An 18,493-nucleotide genomic window follows, 5' to 3' on the forward strand; every position below is an offset into this window, starting at 1 on the left:
GGACAGATCCCAAGGTGACTCTTTGCGCCTTAGCGCAGTGACAGCCCTGGGGCTGCGCTGCGTGGAGGGCGAGTCTGGCCATGCCTCCCACTGGGAAGCCAGCAGGGGAAAGCCTGGCACCCAGATGGCAGTGGTGCCTGAGTCTTCACCGAGAACCACCTTGGGGTCCTCCCTCGAGCCTGGGGCCGGCCACGTGAGGCCACGGGGCACTCGTTCAAGTTGGTGCCTGCTGGAGGCCTGCAGCGAGCCAGGGGCTGTGCAGCCAAGAAGACCGCAGCGCCTAGAGCCGACCCCCAGCAGGCTCCTCGTTGGCCACCAGGGACTCAGGCTGTCCTTAGGAACTTGGCGGGTGGATGCCTTTCCCAGCTGACCTGGGGAGGGGGCCAGAGATGCCCAGGAGCAGGGCAGTCGGCGAAGGGAGGGCCCCTTCCCGGAGGTCCCCATGTGTGTGGAGCGCCCCCTGCGTGCAGGTGCCCTGGCATAGAGGGCTCGGTGCAGGGAAGCTGGGTGTGGGATGTCGGGGCTGCCGCCTTTTCTCAGACCTCGGCTGGCGACTGTCTCAGAGGGCCGCGGGCTGGGGAACAAGGCGACTGCGCAGGAGAGCGAGCCGGGCACAGATCAGCGGACGGGATCCTGTGCCACACTCTCAGCCCTTGTCTCCTCGGGGGACACTGCTCGTTCAGAGGGGGTGGTGTTGTAATTCAGTGCGGCTCGGGGCTGAAGAAGCGGAGAGGAAGATCCCGGATGCGAATCCCAGTTACCTTTGGAAAGCCCTCGCTCTCGAACTCATAGCAGCCGTTGAAGATGCCAGGCCCGACCAGGCCCTGTGACGCAATCTGCACGGGTCTCTTTTAAGGAAGAAAGTGACAGCTTATGCGAAACTGCACAGTGTGGGCGGGTGATAAGAGCGAGCGCTTCGTGCTAAGTTAAGCCCTCTCCCCTGTAAGATCTGAAAGGTAGGTGTTTCTTACTGTTCCCGTTTTGCAAGCCAGCAAAGTGAGACACGAGAGAAATGAAGCAACTGATCCGACAGGCGTATAGATGAGAGATCTGCTCTGTATACTGCATATAAACACACGCATTAGAAAGTTTACTTTCCAGACAGTCCAGCCACGGAAAGTCTACTAGTCAGTGATTTTTAGTACATTCACGAAGCTGCGCTCCCGCGGCCACTGTCAAACTCCAGAGCGTTTTCATCACCCGAAAGAGAAACCCCAAGTCTCTGACAGTCACTCTCCCCTCCCCCCAACTCCTCCAGCCCTAGGCAGCCACCAGTCTGCTTCCTGTGTTTGTATATTTGCCTGTTCTGGACTTTTCATGGAAAAATCATCATAAAACACGTTGCCCTTTTTTTTTTGGTCTGGCTTTTACTTAGCTTATCTTTTGGAGGTTCCTCTGGGTTCTGAGGCATGAGTCATTCCTGTTTATGTCAGCGTAGTAGTCCATGGGTATGGACACTCTGGGTTTTGTTTATCCCTGTATCAGTTGGTGGACATCTGGGTTGTTTCTGCATCTTGGCCATAGAGAATCGGGGTGCTATACACAATGTTTCTAAGTCTGGGCACAGGCCGATGTTCCCATCTCTCTTGGGTAGATGCCTTGGAGAGGGATTGCCAGGGCAGGTGGTAACTGCGTGTGCTCAACATTTTGAGGGACTGGCAACCTTTGCAAAGTGTCTGTGCCACTCTGTATCCCCACCAGCAGTGTTGGAGGGTTCCGGTTACTCCACATCCCTGCCAAAGCTTACTGTTGTCTCTCTGACTACAGCCATCCTCGTGGGTATGCGAAAGTATGTGATTATGATTTACTAATTTTATTTGAAAAGCAGAGAAAGAAACAGAGATCTTCTGCTTGCTAGTTCACTCTCCAAATGCCTACAGTAGCCAGGGCTGGGCCAAGTGGAAGCCAGGAGCCCAGAATCAGGCACTGCCGTATGGGATGTGGGTGACCCAACAGGCAACATAACTGCCATGCCACAAGCCTATCCTTGGTTATGGGTTCTTCTTTTTCTTTCTTTTCTTTTGAAGATTTATTTTATTTATTCAAAAGACAGAGTTACAGAGAGACAGAAAGAGAGAGTTTCCATCTGATGGTTCATTCCCCAAATGGCAGCAACGGCTGGGGCTAGGCCAGGTCAAAGCCAGGAGTTTCATCCAGATCTCCCATATGGGTGCAAGGGTCCAAGTACTTGGTGGTTTATCTGCTGCTTTGCCAGGCACAATAGCAGGGAGCTGGATCCAAAGTGGAGCAACCAGGACTCAAACTGGCACCCATATGGATGCTGGAATTGTAGGCGGTGGCTTAACCTGCTGTTCCCATAATGCCGGTCCCCTGGTCGTAGATTGTTATTCCCTAATGGTTAGTGGTGTTGAGCATTTTTTTAAAGATTTTATTTTTATTTGAGAGGCAGAGGCAGAGAGAGAGGTTTTCCATCTGCTGGTTCATTCCCTAGATGACCACAATGGCTGGAGCTGTGCCAATCTGAAGCCAGGAGCCAGGAGCTTCTTCCGGGTCTCCCAAGCAGGTGCAGGGGCCCAAGGACTTGGGCCATTTTCTACTGCTTTCCCAGGCCATAGCAGGGAGCTGGTTCAGAAGTGGGGCATCCGAGACTCGAACCAGCACCCATATGGGATGTCGTACTACAGGCAACAGGTTTGCCTGCTATGCCACAGTGCCAGCCCCTAAATAAATCTTTTAAAAAATAAAGTCCACCTTCATGACCTCAGTTAGGCAAAGTCTTCTTAAATAAAACATCAAAAGCATATGGAACAAAAGAAAATGCAAGATAAATTGGACTTCATCAAAATTAAAAAAAAATTTTTTAAAGAGTTATTTATTTATTTGAAAGTCAGAGTTATACAGAGAAAGAGGTCTTCCATCCACTGGTTCACTCCCCAGTTGGCTGCAATGGCTGGAGTGACATCAGTAGGAAGCCAGGAGCCAGGAGCTTCTTCCGGGTCTCCCATGCAGGTGCAAGGGCCCAAGGACTTGGGCCATCTTCTAGTGCTTTCCCAGGTCATAGTAGAGAGCAGCCAGAAGTTGAACCAGTGCCCATATGGGATGCTGGCACTGCAGGCAGCAGCTTTACCCACTGTGCCACAGCGCCAGCCCCAAAGTGTGTTTAATGATACTACAAAGTAAAAAGGACAACTCACGGGGCCAGTGCTCACTCGCTCTCTCTGTCTCTGTCGTTCTGTAACTCTGCCTTTCAAATAAATAAATAAACATCTTTAATAAAAAAGCTCTCAGGATGGGCGAAAATGCCTGCAGTCGTACTGATAAGGACCTGGCATCTAGGACGCGTGACAGACTCACAGTTCCGCGGTCACATGTCACAGTGGGCATCCTGCCTGCCGGTTACGATGCCTGCAGCCCCACAGGGGTGCCTGAGCTCCATGCCTGTCTCCAGTTCCTGACTCCGGCTTCTCGTTAGTGCAGAGCCCGGGAGGCAGCAGGTAATGATGCCTTAAATAGTCGGGTCCCTGCCACCCACCTGGAGACTTAGATGGAATTCCCTCTGCCAGCTCCCACCCCAGCATCTGGAGAGGGAACCAGCAGATGGAAGATCAGTCTCTCCACCTCTCAAATAAGTCATCATGTTTTAAAGATTTATTTATTTGACAGAGCTAGAGAGAGGGAAAGACAGGGAGATCTTTCATCTGTTGGCCAGGGCTGGGCTAAGCTGAAGCCAGGAGCTTTAACCAGGTCCCCTACGTGGACCATCATCTGCTGCTTTTCCCAGGCCATCCAGCAGGGAGCTGGATTAAAAGAAGTGGAGCAGCCAGGACATGAACCAGCGTCCATATGAGATACTCGCGCTGCTGGAAGTAGCCTTACCTGCCACCCACAACACCAGCCCCAGTCATGATTTTTTAAAACAGTCATGATTTTTTAAAATGATCAAATAACTAAGATACCCATCGAGATGCCCACATCCCATATCACAGTGCCTAGATTTGAGTCCTGAGGTAGCTTCCTGCTAACGTGTGCCTTGGGAGGCAGCAGGTGATAGTTCAAGAACTTGGGTGCCTGACACCCACGTGAGAGACCCGGACGGAGTTCCCAGCTCCTGGCTTCAGCCTGATCCCACTCCGGCTGTTGTGGGCATCTGGGTAGTGAACCAGCAGATGGGGACTCGCTCTCTCTTGTCTGTTTCTCTCTTCTTTCTCAAATAGTAATAAAGTAACTTCGATTTTTAATTGTATTTGAATACACAGTTCTCCAAAGAAGACATACAAATGGTCAACAAGTATAAGAATCTTTGTAAAAAGATTTATCTGAAAGGCAGAGATACAGAGAGAGAGAGGGAGACACAGAGAGAGAGAGCTCTTCCATCTGCTGGTTCACTTCCCAGATGGCTGCAACGTCTGGGGCTGGGCCAGGCTGAAGCCAGAAGCCTTGAGCTTCCGGGCCCCCATCGTGGGTGGCAGGGGCCCAAAGCTCTTGAGCCATCTTCTGCTGCTTTCCCCAGGCCATAGCAGGGAGCTGGATCAAAGGCGAGCAACCAGGACTTGAACTGGCACTTCAGATGGGCTGTTTTTTTCTTTAAATGTATGTATGTATGTATTTATTTGATATACAGAATTAGAGAAAGAGGGGGAGAAGGAGGGAGAGAGGGAGAGGGAGAGAGAGAGAGGTCTTCCATCCATTGGTTCACTCCACGGATGATCACAACAGTCAGGGCTATACAGGCCGAAGCCAGGAGCCTGGAACTCTGATTGGGTCTCCCACATGGGTGCAGGGCCAAGTACTTGGACATCTTCTGCTACTTTCCCAGGAACATTAGCAGGGAGCTAGATCAGAAGTGGAGCAGCTGGAACTTGAACCAGCGCTCCAATATGGGATGCCAGTGTCCCAAGCAGTGACTTATCCCGATGTGCCACACACTAACCTTGTGAAGGCAGACTTTTATGCTTTTTTCTGAGAGTTTTTTTTTTTTTTTTAAAGATTTATTTATTTATTTGAAAGTCAGAGTTACACAGAGAGAAGGAGAGACAGAGAGAGAGAGAGGTCTTCCATCCATTGGTTCACTCTCCAGATGGCTGCAAGGGCCGGAGTTACGCCGATCAGGAGCCAGGAGCTTCTTCCGGGTCTCCCACGTGGGGGCAGGGGACCAAGGACTTGGGTCGTCCTCCACTGCTTTCCCAGGCCATAGCAGAGAGCTGGATTGGAAGTGGAGCAGCCGGGACTCAAACCAGCGCCCGTGTGGGATGCGGACACTGCAGGTGGCAGCTTTACCCACTATGCCCCAGCGCCGGCCCCAAGAGAGTGTTTTTTTTTAAGTCGTTTTAGTCCTTGCATTTATTTGGGTTTACGATCCATTATAAGCCAATTTTCATGAAAGGTTGAATATAAAACTTCATTCTTTTGCATGTGAGTATCCATTTGTCAAGCACCATTCATTGAAGGGGCTGTTCACTGGTGATTTATTTTGGTATCCTCACTGAAAATCAATTCACCATAAATCTGTGGGTTTATTTCTGGACTCTAAATCATGCTCCATTGACCTGTGTGCCTGCTGATGCCAGTGCCAGCTGCCTTGATTGCCGTCGCTGTGTGTACTGAGTTCCTTGAACTTCGCTTTTTCTGAGACGGCTATGCTGGGCCCATGGCATTTCTATATGAATTTCAGAATCTGTTCACCAGTTTCTGCAGAGATCCAGCTGGGCTTTTAACGAATCAAGTCTATACTTCAGTCTGGGAAGTTCTGCCATCTTACCGTTAGTAAGCTTTCTGAACCCTGACCTTGCAGGTTGGTGTTTTTTTTTTGTTTGTTTGTTTGTTTTTTTTTAATTTAAATTGCCCTTGATTTCTTTCAGTAGTGCCTTCTACTGTCCAGAGTAGCTTTTGTACTTTGATGTGTTCAATTTTTTCTTAAATGTTGTGTTCTTTTTCGTGGTCCTAAAAAGGTAATTTTAAAAATGAATTATTTATTTGAAAGGCAGAGAGACAGATGGATATCTTCCATCCGCTTTTGATATCCTTCCCAAATTTCTCACGACAGCAAGGGCTTGGCCAGGCTGAAGCTTAGGAACCCGGAACTCAATGTGGGTCTCCTGTGTGGGTGGCAGGGACCCAACTAACTTGAGCCATCACCTGCTGCCCCAGGGTGTTCATTTACCTCCCAGGTGCTCTGATATGGAATGTGGGGCCTTAACTGCTACCTTAATTCTATTATAGAGTTAATTACAAATGTATAGACATATAATTTATTTTTGAAAGATGTATTTATTTATTTGAAAGGCAGAGTTACATAAAGGCAGAGAGAGAAAAGTCTTCCATCCGCTGGTTCATTCCCTAAATAGCCACAATGGCTGGAGCTGAGCCAATCCGAAGCCAGGAGCCAGGAGCTTCTCCCGGGTCTCCCATGCGGGTGCAGGGGTCCAAGCACTTGGGCCATCTTCCACTGCTTCCCCAGGCCACAGCAGAGAGCTGGATTAGAAGTGGAGCAGCCAGGACTCAAGCCGGCGTCCATATGGGATGCCAGCACTGCAGGCAGCAGCTTTACCCGCTACGCCACAGTGCCAGCCCCTGTAATTGATTTTTGTATACTGGTTGTGTCTCCTGCAACATTGTTGAATTTGTTTGTTGGTTCTGGTAGGTTTCTGCTGGATTCCTTAGGAGTTTCTGTAGAGAAGATGCTGTCTTCAGTGACTAGAGATGGTTTTCCTTCTCCCTGTCCAGTCCGGATGCTTTTCACTTCTCGGCCCGTGGCCCAGGTTAGAGCCTCTTTAGTGTGGGACAGAGGCGCTGGAAGGACATCCTTTCTCGTTCCTCATCCTGGGGGGAGCGGTGCTGGTCTCTCCTGTTAAGGATGGTGATAGCCATGGGTTTTTCACAGACACTCTTGGAGGAAGCTCCTTTCTAATCCTCATGTGTTGAGAGTTTATTGTTATTACTATCATCATCATGAACTAGAGTTAGATTTTGTCAAATGATCTTTCTGTATCTGTTGCCATGCTCTTGTGTTTTTTCGTTTTATTTTATGGATATGGTATGTAACATTAATTGATTATCAGATATTAAGCCACTCTTATATTCCTAGGATAAATAAGACTTGGTCATAATGTATAATAACCCTTCTTGTCTGTTGCCGAATTTGGTTTCCTAGTATGTTGTTGAGAAGATTTTTGCTTCCATATTCATAAATGGTATTAATTAGTCCATGGTTTTCTTTTCTTATGATGCATTTGTCCTCAAGATAAAACTGGTTTCATAAAATGAGCCAGAAAGTTTTCTTTCCTCTTTTGTTTCTTGGAAGAGATCATGAAAGATTGGTATCAATTCCTTAAATGTTCGCCAGAATTCATCAGTAAAGCCATCAGGGCCTGTTTTTTTTTTTTTTAATAAAATTTTTTTGAAGATTTATTTATTTGAAAGGCAGAGTTACACAGAGAGAGAGACTGAGAGAAACAGAAGAGAGGGACCTTCCATCCGTTCACTCCCCATATGGCTGCAGCAGCCAGGGCTGGGCCAGTCCAAAGCCGGGAGCCTGAGGCTTTCTTCCAGGTCTCCCACATGGGCGCAGGGGCCCAAGCACTTGGACCATCTTCTGATGCTTTCCCAGGCCATTAGCAGAGAGCTGGATTGGAAGTAGAGGAGCCAGGACGCGAACTGGTGCCCATGTGGGATGCCTGCACTACAGGCGGCAGCTTTAGCCAGTACACCACAGCTCCGGCCCCTCTTAGGTCTTAACCCAAGTTACCTGATTTGTTTTGGCACATACAGTTGTTCATAATATTCCTTTATAAGCCTTTTTATTTCTACAGAGTTGATAATAATATTCTTTCCTAATTTTTTTTCACTTGAGTCTTTTCTCTTGTTTAGTCAAATCTAAATGTTTTGTTCACAATTAGATTTTGTTGACATTTCAAAATATCAATTTTGGTTGTTTTGATTGTTTTCTATTTTGTATATTTCCCTCCTCATCTTTACTTACTTTTTTTTTTTTTCCAATTAAATTATTTATTCATTTATTGGAAAGGCAGAGAGAGAAAAGGACCAGAGACAGAAAACTCTCATCTGCTGGTTGACTCCCAAATGCCGTGAACTGCCAGGGTTTTGCCAGGAAGAGGACAGGGAACTGGGGGCTCAATTTCGGTCTCCATGTGGGTGGCAGGGACCCCACTGCCTGAGCCATCGGCGGCTGCCTCACAGGTGAGCAGGGAACTGGAGTCAGGAGTAGAGCTTCCTGATCAGGCTTAGGGCGGTCCCAAGCTCCCTCTACCCACCTGGAGGCCAGAGGCCCACCCCCAGCTCTCGGTTTTAAATGCTTTCCCCCACCCTACCTGACCCGAACCCCCATTTGGAGAGAGAGAGAGAGAGAGAGACAGGCGCAGGAGGCCTGAGGAGTTCCAGTTCAGCATGTAGCCCCTGCTGCTCTGTGGCTTATGGGTGCAGAACCCCTGTGGTGCTGAACAGAAAAAGTTAAAAACTTCCTGTGCGTGGTTTCTGCACGTCCTATGTGAGGGCCACTCCTTCGCTCCTTCATCTGAGACCTGTTAGTTCTGTCCTGAGGTGTGAGTCTCTCCTCTCCTGGGATAAATGCTAGGCGCCGCCCATGTGGCAGGCAGTGTGCTAACCCTAGCACCTTTCATTTGGATTGAATTTGTTAGGTCAGAAAATGCTTCGTTTATATAACACGTAAGTAGGTGGGTAAACGAGCTTGGCTGACTCTTTCCTTTCCTGCTGAACTCCAGCTAAGCTCGGAGCTCGGAAGTTCATAGCCTGGTCGGGTTTAGAAGACAGTGACAGGTGGCGCATTCCTAATCCGCAGTTCTGAAGTCGGAAATGAGCCAAAACCTGTCATGTTGCTGCTCCGAGGTTTCTGGTTTCAGAGGATTTTGGATTTTCAGATTAGGGATGCTCACCCAGGAGAGTCTATTGCAAGTATTCAAAAACTCCAAAGAACTCTGAAATCTGAAACAGTGCTGGCCCAAGCATTTCAGGTAAGGGATGTGCAACCTGAATTTATTTATTTGAAAGGCAGACTGACAGGAGGTGGGGGAGATGGGGCGGGATGAGTGGGGGAGATTGATCAGTCCAGAGATCTTCCATCCTCTGGTTCACTCCCCAAATGGCTGCAATAGCCGGATCTGGGCCAGGCTGACACCAGGAGCCTGAAACTCCATCCGGGTCTCTCACGTGGGTGCAGGAGCCCAAGGACTTGAGCCATCTTCTGCTGCTTTCCTATGCTGCTCTAATGGGATGCCGGCATTGTGGGCTGCGGGTGAACGCGTTGCCCCACAACACCTGCCCCGTAACGTAACGTTCCTCTCTAAGTGTGCGCATGCGCCTGCTCAGCCAAGGACGCGCCTCGCCTGGGGGACCCGCAGGTGTTGCCGGATTCTGTGTGCTACTTCAGAACATCTGAAACTCGGTACGCAGCCAGGAGCAAAGTGTTCTGGTGGGAATCCAGCCAAAAAATCTCATTTTATTCTGGCCCGAATTATCTCCTGTTCTTTCAGTTTTGATTGCCGTTTTATACTTCCTGTTCTAGACTTGAATGCTGATGTGGGCTTGAGAAATCCCCTGCGTTCTGAGTCCTGGGGCCAAGGCATTTCACGCGGGCCCCTCTCCTTATTTGGACTGAATCTGAGTGTCGCCGAGGGCGTCAGGTTGTGTTGGGTGCTCTGAGGCTTGGTGCCAGTGCTTATTTATTGGGCACTGAACTTTATAGAAAAAGGAACTCTGTAACTGTTGTCTTCATTTATAGTCCTCAGGCTCATAACTCAGCTCAGATGCAAACCTTTTTGTATTTATTGCTATAATTAATGTGTAAATACTGTTCTGGTTGTTTTTTTAAAAGTTTAATTTGAAAGGCAGAGAGAGAGGGTAAGACAGAGGTCTTCTACTCCTTGGTTTACTCCCCAGATGCCCCCGACACCTGGGGCCAGGCCAGGCTGAAGCCAGGAGCCGGGAACTGCTTCCGGGTCTCCCACATGGGTGCAGAGGCCCAAGCATTTAGGCCGTCCTCCGCTGCCGTCCCAGGTGCCTCAGCAGGGAGCTGGATCAGCCGTGCAGCAGCCAGGGCCAAACTGGCATTCTGGTATGGGATGCTGGCGAAGCAAGCCGTGGCTTCCTGTGCTGCACCACAAGGCTGCCCCCCGTTTTCTGGCTTCTTTCTGCTCAATGTGTCCCTGAAACACATGGCCACGTTTTTTATGCCGCACCTGGTTACGTGACGCTGGTGTTTCCCTCACAGAATGTGGAGGCTCTGGATCCACGAGGGCGAACCTTACTGCACCTTGCTGTTTCTCTGGGACATTTGGAATCTGCGCGAGTCCTGCTCCGACACAAAGCGGATGTGACAAAAGAAAACCGCCAGGGATGGACAGGTAAGTCTCCTTGAAAACTAATCTAATGTCGCTCCATTTGGTTTATCTTCCTGAACAGAGGCCAGTCCCAACTGTAATCCTCCTCTGAATCCTTTTTCTCGCAGGGGCTTGCTCTCTTGGGACTGGGGCAGGGGGAGGAGCTGAGAGCTGGGGGACCAGGGCTGGGGGGGGAGGAGGAGCTGAGAATTGGGGGACCAGGGTGGGAGGGGGGAGGAGCTGGGAGCTGGGGGACCAGGGTGGGGGGGGGAGGAACTGGGAGCTGGGGGGACCGGGGCAGGGGGGAGGAGATGAGGGCTGGGAGACCAGGGCAGGGGGAGGAACTGGGAGCTGGGGGGACCGGGGCAGGGGGAGGAGCTGAGAGCTGGGGACCAGGGCGGGGGGAGGAACTGGGAGCTGGGGGGACCGGGGCAGGGGGAGGAGCTGAGAGCTGGGGACCAGGGCGGGGGGAGGAGGAGCTGAGAATTGGGGGACCAGGGTGGGAGGGGGGAGGAGCTGGGAGCTGAGGGACCAGGGCGGTGGGGAGGAGATGAGGGCTGGGGATGCCGCGGGCTGAGCTGTGGCCCGGTGACTCCTCACCCAGAAGCAGCTCTCAGTGGGAATCCTTCCTCCCACGGGAGAACGTGGAGGCCAGCTCCCCCTGGTGACGATGGTGGTGCCACCGCTGAGTCTATCAGGATCGACACAAATAAAAAACAGGGCTAGAGATACCTTCTAATGACATCCTGGCATTTCACGTTTTTGTGAACTCTTACCATTGGTCAGAACATAGAGGCAGTGAGAGAAATAGAGGCAGACGGATCTTCCATCCGCTGGGTCACTCCCTGAGTGGCCACAGCAGCTCGGACTGGGCCAGCCTGAAGCCAGGAGCTGGAGTTGAATCCAGGTGTCCCACATGGGTCAGCAGGTGCTTGAGTTGCCCCCTGCTGCCTCCCAGGGTACACACCAGGAGGAGGCTGGGACGAGAGCAGAGGCAGGACCGGAGCCGAGTCACTCCGGTGCGGGATGCGGGCGTCTCAAGTGGCATCTACTCTGCCGTGCCAAATGGCTGCCCCGGGCAGAGCAGCCCCCCGCTACCTGCAGGGTGCTCACAAGCATAAGCCTTGTCTGCCCGGTCTTCCTGTCACCAGTGCTGCGTGGCCACCCGGTCAAAGCCAGCTCTCTGAAAACACCGTCAGGGACAGCAGTGAGGGTGGGGGCACAGCGAGTGGGGAAGAGGTTTGAGCAAGAGGCCGAGGGCTCTGTTTTTCTTTCCTCTTTACTTAGAAGCTGGCGATCGGAAGTCATGATTGTATATGCTAAAGTTGGACCACAGCCACTAAAGCAGGCATTGGTCTTTGGTCTGTAGGGATCTTTTCCAGACTGGCTTTGGAGTTGATCTTACAGCCCGAGACTCCTCAGTGATCATTGTCACCCTTTTGTTCTCCAGTTTTACACGAAGCTGTGAGCACGGGCGACCCCGAGATGGTGTACACGGTCCTCCAACACCGAGACTACCACAACACATCCATGGCCCTCGAGGGAGTTCCTGAGCTGCTGCACAAGATTCTCGAGGTACCCACAGGCGTGGGCCGTGCCGCCATCGGCTAAGTGCTGATCCAGCAGCTGGAGACACGGCGTGACGGCCTGGCACGCCTTCCTTAAGAGCTGTGTCAACAGTCTGTATGGTGCGAGCCGCAAACAGTGCTACTTCTCACCTCTCCAACTCGTTGAAGTTGGGGGGCTGTCACAAATTACGTTTCTAAGTCACTGGGCTTAACCCCTTCTAAGTGCTATGTAAAAATTATAATTGAAGGGGTGAGCATTGTGGTGAATCAGGTTAAGCCACCACTGGGAGGCCCACATTCCATCTGGAGAGCTTGGGTCAGTTCGTAACTGCACGACTTCAGATCCAGCTTCCTGCCAGTGTGCCGTGGAGGCAGTAGATGACAGCACAAGTACTCAGGTCCCTGCCACACGTGTGGGAGACCTGGGTGGAGCTCCTGGCTTTGGCCTGGCTGAGCCCTGGCTGTTGGGGACATTTGGGGGATAAAACAGTAGACGGGGGCTCTCTGTCGTCCTGTCTCGTAGCACTCTGAGCCCGCTAATCTCGAGGCTGTTGTGGTGAGCATCAGTTACAGTCCAGGGATTTCCAGGGCTCGCTGAAGCCCGGAAGTCAGCAGGCAAGTTCTTCTTGCCACCTTTGTCACTACTACCCAGTGGTATCTTGCAACTTCTGATCCATTGCCTTAATTTACAATTCTTGGCTTTGGGGCAGTTTGTTTGCCTTCTGAATTAAGATATATGCACTATATGATACCCCAGACCCTTCCTTCCTTCTTTTCTTTCTTTCTCTCTTTCTTTTCTTTTCTTTTCTTTTTTTTCTTTTTTTTTTTTTTTTTAAGATTTATGTATGTATCTGAGGGAGTTCCAGGGGAGACAGAGAAGACACAGAGAGAAGTCTTTCATCTGTTGGTTCAATCCTCAGATGGCCACAATGGCCAGTGCTGGGTCAAGCCGAAGCCAGGAGCCAGGAGCTTCTTTCAGGTCTCCCATGCACTTGGGCCATCTTCTGCTGCTTTCCCAGGCACATCTGCAGGGAGATAAATCAGAAATGGAGCAGCTGGGACTCGAACCAGTACCCATCTGGGATGGCAGCATAGCAGGTGGCTGCTTTACCCACTGTGCCACAGTGCCGGCTCCTAGAACTTTCTTAAAAACGTTAACTTATAGGCTTATGATTGTGTTGGAAGATGGTAGCCATTCTTCAGATAAGCTTTGTTGTTTGAAAGCCCCACCTTAGCACTGTCCTGTGTGCAGGACTCCCCAGGCAGCAGCAGATAAGGAAGTACCTATTTTCATATTTGTTCTCAACTTAGGCATGGAGGTGAGCTATCCCATTCCCAGTGAGCCCCCAAAATATTTGCTAGGAAAATCAGCTTACAACTTGAGTCAGAACACATTTCTCTCTCTCTCTCTCTCTCTCTCTCTCTTTTTGACAGGCAGAGTTAGACAGTGAGAGAGAGAGACAGAGAGAAAGGTCTTCCTTTTTCCATTGGTTCACCCTCCAGTGGCCGCTATGGCCAGTGCACTGTGGCCGGCGCTGCGCTGATCCTAAGCCAGGAGCCAGGTACTTCTCCTGGTCTCTCATGGGGTGCAGGGCCCAAGCACTTGGGCCATCCTCCACTGCCTTCCTGGGCCACAGCAGAGAGCTGGACTGGAAGAGGAACAACCGGGACAGAACCGGCGCCCCAACTGGGACTAGAACCCAGAGTGCTGGCGCCGCAGGCAGAGGATTAGCCTAGTGAGCCGCGGCGCCGGCCCAGAACACATCTCTTAAGAAGAATCAGTAGCTCTATTGAGACGCACAACCTTGTGACAAGCAGGACAATCAGTGCTCATTATTTGAGCACCCTCTAAAACACTCTCTGTGCCACTCAAGCGAGGACGTGTCCAAGATACTCATGTCCCATGGCCTGAGTGGAGCCCACGCTGAAATGTAGGATGGTGGTGTGCATTGCTACAGACAGGTGTGCCTTTATGAGTGTGCAAAGATTCACTGTGATCTAATAACTGGCTGCAGGAGGAACTAAAAACATCACTTTGCCCATCTGACAAAGCAGAAAATGACTTGAACATGCAATCACCCTTCATTTTAAAAAACCTAGTATAAAAGATTTTCATGCTTTTTTTCCCCTCTGTATTGATACACAGCAATGGGCTGCGGGGACTGTTTGCTGGCGGGGAGCTCTAGACAGCCATGAATGATGTGTATACTTAGGTGGCACCGGAGGCCGTAGCTGACGTCTGGCCTTAAAACACTGTCTCCTTATAATGTACGCCGGCCTTTCTAATCAGCCTCTTCTAGGTTGTCATTGGAATCCTGGCTGGTTTTACTCCTGGGGGGATTCCCAGCCTTCCCGCCCCATCCTCTGTAAAAACCACAGCGGAGCTCTGAGGGTAGGAGAGGGGACAGAAAATTCCCCGGCCCCCCTAGCGTTTCTCTTGTCAGCTGGGACCGCTGGCCATCTTAAGTGGCTCCTGGAGAACCTGCCGCAGAATTGATGGTGGGTAAGCAACCTCGGTGGTGCAAAGCTTCAGATCCTCAAAGTGGGAGAGGAGAGTGGGGCGAAGGCTGCTGCCTGGAGGGAAATCCGCTCCTGGGGGGGCGGGGTGGGTGTCGGCCAGCCGGCAGGCTCTCGCAGTTTCTGAGTGGTCGGCACGCAAAGCCTTCACGGTCAAGTTCCCCGTGCGAGGGCAGCCGCTGACCTTTCTCCTCTGTGCGTAGACTGTGTTAGCCTGCTGCCTGGCTGCATTTAACCCATCTTCCCAGGCTGACTCTGTTACTGCTGGGAAGCTCCGCCCCCGGGGGCTGTGACTCGAGCCCCCCCCCCCCCCCCCCCCCCGCTTCCAAGCCTGCTCCTTTCCGTGTGAGCCCTCCTAACGATCTCACAGACTTTATCACTCGAGGGGGAATAGCGGCCGAATAAGAAGGAAGTATCCAGTTCACTGGGTTTGAACCTTGTGTCTTCCTACTTCCTCTGCTCTCAATTTTTCTGATTTTAAAACTCCGTTAACCGCTGCTATGTGCGTGTTCCGTTGACGGCGCCAAGGGTAACCTGTTTGCAACCTCTGTCCTTTAGGCTCCGGATTTCTATGTGCAGATGAAGTGGGAGTTCACCAGCTGGGGTGAGTGGCTGTGGGCTTAGGATTTCTCTCCGTTTCCACATCTCCCTAGCCAGAATGTAGATTGTTTTTTTCCTGTAGGAATGTTAGGTGCATTTTAAAAACAAATCTTGAGAAGGAGGAGGAAGGACAGTGACCCCAGTCCCTCCTGAGTGGCTGCTCTGCATACCCTGTCCCTGGCAGAAGATCTGGGCCCCAAGCACCCCCCCCCCCCCCAGGGTACTCATTTCCATAGTGTAGTTCAGCGTGAGTCTTTTAAGCCTGTTAGTCTAAGGGCAGCCTCCCTGATGGCTGGCTTGTTCCAAGCGGCCATGTTTCTCCTAATGTCACTGGAAAGGACTGGCTGGGACAATGTTTCCACAGAGGTTCTCCTTAGATTCCTCCCGGGAACCTCAGATTGTTCTTCCGAGACACCAAAGGACTCTTTTCTGATGCAAATGATCACCGTGGTTTCAGGTTTTGTGAACCAGCATCGCATTTGAGGGTCTGGTGTTTGGAAGGGCGGCTGTGACTGTGGCCATATGGTCGCCCTGGTGGCAGGCAGCGAGTGGGATGAGAAGACTCGGGAAATTCACTGCCGAAGGAGCAGAAGATGCAGTTGTATTTTTTGCTGACTTGGCATGTGACAAGTGGGCGCTGGGGGGTCCAGTTCTGTCTGCCAGTCACCATCTTGCCCGGACCCTGATCTCCCGGGCTGGGTGTTCCGCCCGGCCCCGGGCTCTTCTCAGCCATATGCTTCTCTCCTCCAGTGCCCTTGGTCTCCAGGATATGCCCGAATGACGTCTGTCGCATTTGGAAAAGCGGGGCCAAGCTGCGCGTCGATATCACACTGCTGGGCTTTGAGAACATGAGCTGGATAAGAGGGAGGCGCAGCTTTATATTTAAGGGAGAAGGTGAGTGAGCCCAGCCTCACAGTGGTGGCTGCGGCCACATGACCCAACGACCCGCACCCATCCTCGTCGTCTTCCTCTCTTGCCATCTGGGGCGTGTCTGCCGGTTATTCTTACCCATTCTGCTGCTCTCTTTGCCCCTGGCACATGTCACTCAGCCCCTGCACACGTGTCTGTCTCATTTCCTGGGCCTGCATCTGCTGAACAGGCCTGGTCCTCCCCGTGGGAGAGAGCAGTGCACCGGTCACCCAACGGTGCACTCAGGAGTGTCAATTCTGAAATGATCGCTTTTGTAAAGGACACGGGTGAGGTGTGTTGCTAATCAAGGGTGCAGAAGGCTGCATCTCTGGGGAGGATGGCCCAGAGCCCCCTACAGACGTGGAAAACCGGCCAGGAATCCCCTGGACAAGTAGGTAACCGATAGTCAGCGCACCAGGCCTTAGCAGGCAGCAGCCGGCAGGACAAACGCGAGAGGCACTGCATTTGCGAGCGGGCAGCTCCTGGCTTCTGCGCTGCATCCACTTCCGCCCGGGTTTCCATCCGCAGACAACTGGGCCGAGCTGATGGAAGTCAACCACGACGACAAAGTGGTCACCACCGAGCACTTCGACCTTTCCCAGGAGATGGAGCGCCTCACCCTGGACCTCATGAAGCCGAAAAGCAGGGAAGTTGAGAGGCGGCTCACCAGCCCCGTCATCAATACCAGCCTCGATACTAAAAATATCGCTTTCGAGAGGTACGCATTCAGGCGCTGGGTAGTCCTGCCATCTTAGTGACGTGTATGTGTGTATGTACTGGAATTTCGGGGGGTTGGGCTTTGGTTTCTTATCTGATGTCATGAACACGAGGGAGTGTTATGAGCTGATCTCCGAGGGAACAGAAACCGTAGCGGACAGCTGACCTCATCCGTCATTTGTCTTGCACACTGGTTAAGTCTTGGAGAGGTGTCTCCATATCCTGCCATGGGCCCTTGCTCGGGGCTTTGCTCGAATTGATTTTCATCTGGGTATCTGTGGACCCTCAGCATGCGCGGCTCCCAAACCTCGGCGTGCTGAGTTCCCAGAAACTAGAACTGAGCCGCTGCTGAGTTCACTTGTCCTGTATCAGCGACATGCACACACAGCGCATCGCTCAGTGTGGTTCTCCTCCCCACAGCAAGAGGCTGGAGGGCCTCCGATGAGCTGGTTAGCGCAGATGAGAGCGCCGTCGCTGGCCGTCCACCCCGGGGCCGCACCAGCGGCGCAGAGGCCGGCACAGCCTTTCCCGGAAGTGTTTTTCCACGGGACACTCTGCACCGAGGGAGTCCACAAGAGCCCTTAATGTTTGCCTAGGATGTCACATCCAGCTCTCTGCAGAGCACAGTGGCACAGCCTGATCCAGAACGCACACCGTTACCCCGAATGCAGGCTTGCTCTCCTCTGCACGAATATTCTGTCCTCTCTCGATTTTCCTTTGTTTCCCACATCAAATTGGTGAGTGCAGCTGAGAGGTTTTTGTTCAGAGTGCCCTCTCCCGCTCATGTCTGTCACGCTGTGCAGCGAGAGCACCCGTAGCAGAGGAAGAAGGTCAAGGCTGCTGCCCATCCTCCCCCCCCCCCCCGCCACAGCCCATCAGTAAGGAGAGAACTGGGGCCACTGCAGGGCGACTAAGTGAGTGTGCGACCTGGGGCAGGCGGCCCCATTTCTCCAGTTTTCTGTCTTAGCTGAGAGGAAAACACGGAGTCGCCTCACCGTGAGGTTCCTGAAGTCCGTGGCGCTGAGCCGTCACCAGGAGAGACAGGGCGCCCTGTGTGGTTCAGCAGCGCAGTTGTCTGAGTCCCCGTTTGTTGGGAAGTGTGATGTATGGGCAGAGCGTGGGAACTGCTGCCTGGCACCCCACAAAGTGCACACGGGAGATGCCAGCCCATTGCTTCTGAAGGCACACTGAGTGTTTGCTCCCAGGGTTTTCAGAGAGTTCAAGCGAACTCTCTTGCCACTGGCTTGCCAAGAATTTCTGGAAGACAGCTGCTTTTCTGCCGGTCCTCCAGTGTGGGAGCAAGGATTTGAGGCGCTTTCCAGGGTGAGGTTTCCTGGTAGGGAAGGTGTGCACCTCTGCCTCCAGCCAGAGGTATGCGTGCCCGTTTGAATTTGTAAGGTGTGGCTCTTCCTGTGTTGTGACGGTCACGTTTGTCCATTCCTCCTGACCTGTGACTCGGAGCCTCCCGCTTGTGAGTTGACACCATTCCCCAGTGAATTCTTTGCCTGCAGGATGTACTTTCTGGTTCCTCTTCTCTGAAGGAGTACACTCTGCTCGCCCGGCACCCTCGCGGCCTTTGTCCAGATGGTGTAGCAGCCACCAAGACACGGGCCTACAGAGTGGCCTTTGGCGCCGTGGTCCCGGTGGAGACAGGCAAAGCTGCAGGCGGCACGAGAGGGCAGCCGTGGCCTCCAGCTGCCTCTGCACGCAGAGCCCATGCAGACCCAGGGGTCGCCAGGGCCTTGGTTTCAAGACGGGGTGTAGACGTGGAGCTTAGGAACTGGCGTGCTGTCGGAGTGGGGATGTGGGGGGCAGCAGGCGGCAGCATTGCTGGCTGTGGGGCCACAGCGCGCTGAGCTTAGCCCGTCC

At 52.2% G+C, this 18,493-nt stretch overlaps 1 protein-coding gene across 4 annotated transcripts in view; it reads left to right on the forward strand.

The window, feature by feature from the left end:
• The window catches only part of ANKRD13A (ankyrin repeat domain 13A), a 37,388-nt gene that overhangs the window by 4,899 nt on the left and 13,996 nt on the right, over window positions 1-18,493 (forward strand). Inside the window, exons 2-7 of one of the 4 annotated variants that reach the window (XM_017337961.3) lie at window positions 6,602-6,719; window positions 10,205-10,337; window positions 11,764-11,888; window positions 14,957-15,002; window positions 15,749-15,892; window positions 16,436-16,625. In XM_017337961.3, coding sequence (XP_017193450.3) covers window positions 6,602-6,719; window positions 10,205-10,337; window positions 11,764-11,888; window positions 14,957-15,002; window positions 15,749-15,892; window positions 16,436-16,625 — 756 coding nt within the window. Of the gene's footprint in view, window positions 1-6,601; window positions 6,720-8,091; window positions 8,158-8,792; window positions 8,949-10,204; window positions 10,338-11,763; window positions 11,889-14,956; window positions 15,003-15,748; window positions 15,893-16,435; window positions 16,626-18,493 lie in introns of those variants that run through there. The other 3 variants (XM_017337962.3, XM_070066037.1, XM_002721988.5) reach the window with 3 other exon arrangements.

Source organism: Oryctolagus cuniculus, chromosome 21, assembly GCF_964237555.1.
Source record: "Oryctolagus cuniculus chromosome 21, mOryCun1.1, whole genome shotgun sequence".
NCBI lineage: Eukaryota > Metazoa > Chordata > Mammalia > Lagomorpha > Leporidae > Oryctolagus > Oryctolagus cuniculus.